General features: G+C 51.1%; 1 protein-coding gene across 1 annotated transcript in view; it reads left to right on the top strand.

Annotated features, from left to right (window-relative positions):
• The first annotated feature begins 2982 nt into the window (after window positions 1-2982).
• The window catches only part of ALKAL1 (ALK and LTK ligand 1), a 35856-nt gene continuing 35584 nt past the window's right edge, over window positions 2983-3254 (top strand). The window contains exon 1 of the mRNA XM_057368305.1: window positions 2983-3254. This exon is cut by the window's right edge and continues 83 nt beyond it. Within this exon, the coding sequence (XP_057224288.1) occupies window positions 2983-3254 (272 nt within the window).

The following is a 3254-nucleotide window of genomic DNA, read 5'->3' as shown; positions in this document are numbered from 1 at the left end:
AYGTCCATCCAAGSTAGGAAGGATRCAGCTCTTCCAAAGGAGAGAAATAGGTTGCAGCAGAGGTAAATTACAAGGGTGAAACTGGATGGCTCATAATGGAACCTAGTTGGGTTCCAAAACAAAGCTTCAAAACCCTAAATTATCAACATATAAATTAAAGAACAAAATGTAATGGCCTTAATATTTGCAGCAGCATTTGTATCTTGGGAACCCACTGAGTGGGGTGATATATTTGGCAGTCTTTGATGAAGGAGTTACAAACTTTMCCAAACTAGCAGCTCCAGGATGTTGTCCATCAAGATTTTGTAGTCAACCACGGCAGAGTGCAGACTTCCTAGATCTTCCMTGGGATGTGGGTGAGAGAAGAGGGACAATTTGCCTGTAATACTGCTTTTAATTCTTTTGAGTATTGTGCTCAAAAGACATCCAATAAAGACTTTGGGCGTTTTATGAGCAGCAAAATTATTCTGTCCTGACAGGGCCACATGGATTTCCTTCCCGTGTGACCTGCTTCTGGGGCTAGAAGATGTAAGCCTAGTCCATGACTAGTAATGAAGGTGGGCGGAGGAGCTTGAGTCAAGGCAATACTTAGGTAGGTTCCTGGGAAAAATTCAGTCCCATTTTGTGGTGCCCATATGTGTCTCTGAGGACAAAACGAAGGAATAATTAAACAATAGAAAAAAATATGCAAATGGAGAGAAATTTTGGGTTTTGGAGCTGGTTAATTAATTTGCTGCTTTATTTGTCAACTTATTACTGCTCCCCTTTCCCTTTTTACTCAACGAAACCATCAACTTGACAAAACTGAACTCCCCATATACAAAATTAAACTYCAGTAAAGATGTAAAAGCAAGAAATTATGTAGAAAGGAAGAGAATGGCACCTTGCTTCAGTTATCCTGGGAATCCACAAATCAGACCAGTGTATCTAAAAAAATGCGTGTGATAAAACCCTTTGCACATCTTTATTTGTGGGATCACACTCTCAAAATTGAGTGAGGATGGCACAAGAGGGGATGAAGCTGATTCCCATCACCAGCAATGGCACTGTGAGATACAGTCCCTGTGAGATACAGCCAGAGTCTGTGCTGCCTGARATAACCAGAGAAGGGTATGAATGAAGGAGTTTGGGGAAAGAGACAAAGTTTGAAGGCAAATGTATGTTAGACAGATTCAGAATAGTTTAAAACCCTTTAAAATCTAAATTCCCCATTTTCACATTGTAAAGGGTATCTCAAATCTTTTTTCTTTTTCTCCCACTCCTATTAAGTAAATATCTAGGTGGTAACTTCTGACAAAGAGTTATATTTACAAAATCTCTCATAACATAAAATATTGTCGGGCATAATTTAAAAAACATRTATTGCTTTTCAATCTGTCAAGACCACCTGCACACAACTGAAAKTTGAGATTTTATTCACTTATTTTTGGCTTATATATTTAGGGCTTTAGGAGGCAAGTTTTTTAACCTGTGGGTTTAATGATTTCATTAGGTCAGTACCGCTTTTGCTTGCTTTTCGTTAAGTATCATTGTCAAAAAYTTAAAAAGTTGCTTTGAAGAAGCAAACTTTTACAAGGTTCATAGTTTGTGAATTCATCTGCCAAAGGCAAACTACCACTTTTCTTGCCATCAAAACAGAATCAAATTTATACACACTTCAGACTTTGCTCACAGCTTCTTGGTTCAATAAATAAAGGGGAGAATKAAATAGTTTCCTTGCTGTACTCCCAAGGGAATCCCGCTAAGTTAAAGCACATTTTAATCTCTTGAGCCGGCAGCTTTATTAGTAAGCGTTCCCCAATCTTCAGGGAAATCTAATTTCACAAATAGATCAGTCACTTCAAACGCAGCTTTCAGTTACCATCCACCGGGGGACAAACGGGGCGGAGGAAGTTTGTCAGAAAAGACCCTCTCTGAGCCCAAGAGTGATTACCAGAGGTGTCTCCATCGACTGCCACCCACCTAAAGTCGATAGTACTCAAATGAGTACGCCGGTGTGGACTATATAAGAGAAGCGCATGGCCCTGGAGGGCGCATCCCCCATCTCCGGGCGCAGCACCGAGCGCCCCACTCCGCGCCCGGCGGAGCCTCCGCGGGAACASGGGCTCTCCGACGGCGGCACAGGAYCTCGCTCCGCAGCCCGCACACACCCAGCCGGACTCATCTCCGCCTGAAGGTAAGCGGCCGCCCGCCGGCTCTCCGGAGGGGATCTTGGCGTGGAACGAGGGGGTGTCGCTGCCCCGGCAGCAAAGCGCGGGTCGTTCTCCGATTGCTCCCCGGTTTGCCGTGCGCCCCGGCGGCCGCGGAGGGAGGGAGAGCCCGGAGCCGTCGGGGAGAGCCGGCTCCCTTGAGGCTCCGATTAACTCCTTCGCCCAAGAGGATTTGCAACGCAAGCCAACTAGAAAACAGTTTTTAAATAACAGAATTTCCTCCCCTCCCTCATAATCCTACCCGTTCTCTATAATTAGAATAGCTTACTTAGGGGCATTAAGTKCTCCTCTCCAAGCCCCAGCCTGTGGTAATTGCTTTCGCCCTTTACACCCTGATTTGCGGCACTTCCGATGTAACTCGCCCCTCACTGAACTCCGTCCGTGCCCGATCCCCGAAGCGCCGGTGTGGCACTGCCCGGACGATCAGACGAGGCTGGCCCCCGCTCCTCTGACAAAAGCAGGAGGCACCCGCGGGCCGGGGGCTCCAGGGGCAAAGGGAGCCGCGCAAATCCCCAGCAAAACCCTGTACCGCGAATATGTCCGGCGCGGTTAATAACCTTCCCCTAATCCGTGCCTATTAAACGCGCTCTCGGTGGAGCCGGGCGATCGCGGGGCTGGCGGCCCGTCGGGTCCCCGCTCCGCTCCCCTCTGCCGGCGCTCGGAGCGGCGGGCGGGGGTGCCCCGGGCGCGGCATGGGGGGCGGGCGGCTGGGGTGCGGGCCGGGCCCGGCGCTGACCGCCTTCGCTCTCTGCCTCCTCCCAGCGCCGCAGAGATGCGAGGGGCGAAGAAGCGCCAGGCGCTGCCCGCCATCGTGCTCCTGCTGCTGGCCTCGGCCCCGCCGCCGCCGGGCACCGAGGGCAGGGACGTGCCCGCCGCCGGAGCCGAGCGGGGGGCGCTCCTCGACATCCTCCTCCAAGCCCTGGGCGACGACGGCCGCCCGCTGCCGCCCCGCCCGCCGCGGAGGGACCGGGTGATCTCCCGGCGGTTCAGCGGCGGCAGCGCCCCTCCGACAGACCCCCGAGCCGCCGCCGCTGCCCCCCGGCC

The sequence above is a fragment of the Malurus melanocephalus genome, unplaced genomic scaffold (genome assembly GCF_030028575.1).
Source record: "Malurus melanocephalus ecotype Western Australia unplaced genomic scaffold, MMel_1.1 scaffold_90, whole genome shotgun sequence".
NCBI lineage: Eukaryota > Metazoa > Chordata > Aves > Passeriformes > Maluridae > Malurus > Malurus melanocephalus.
The sequence above is the reverse complement of the archived record's forward strand: the minus strand, read 5'-3'. Positions and strand labels throughout refer to the sequence as shown.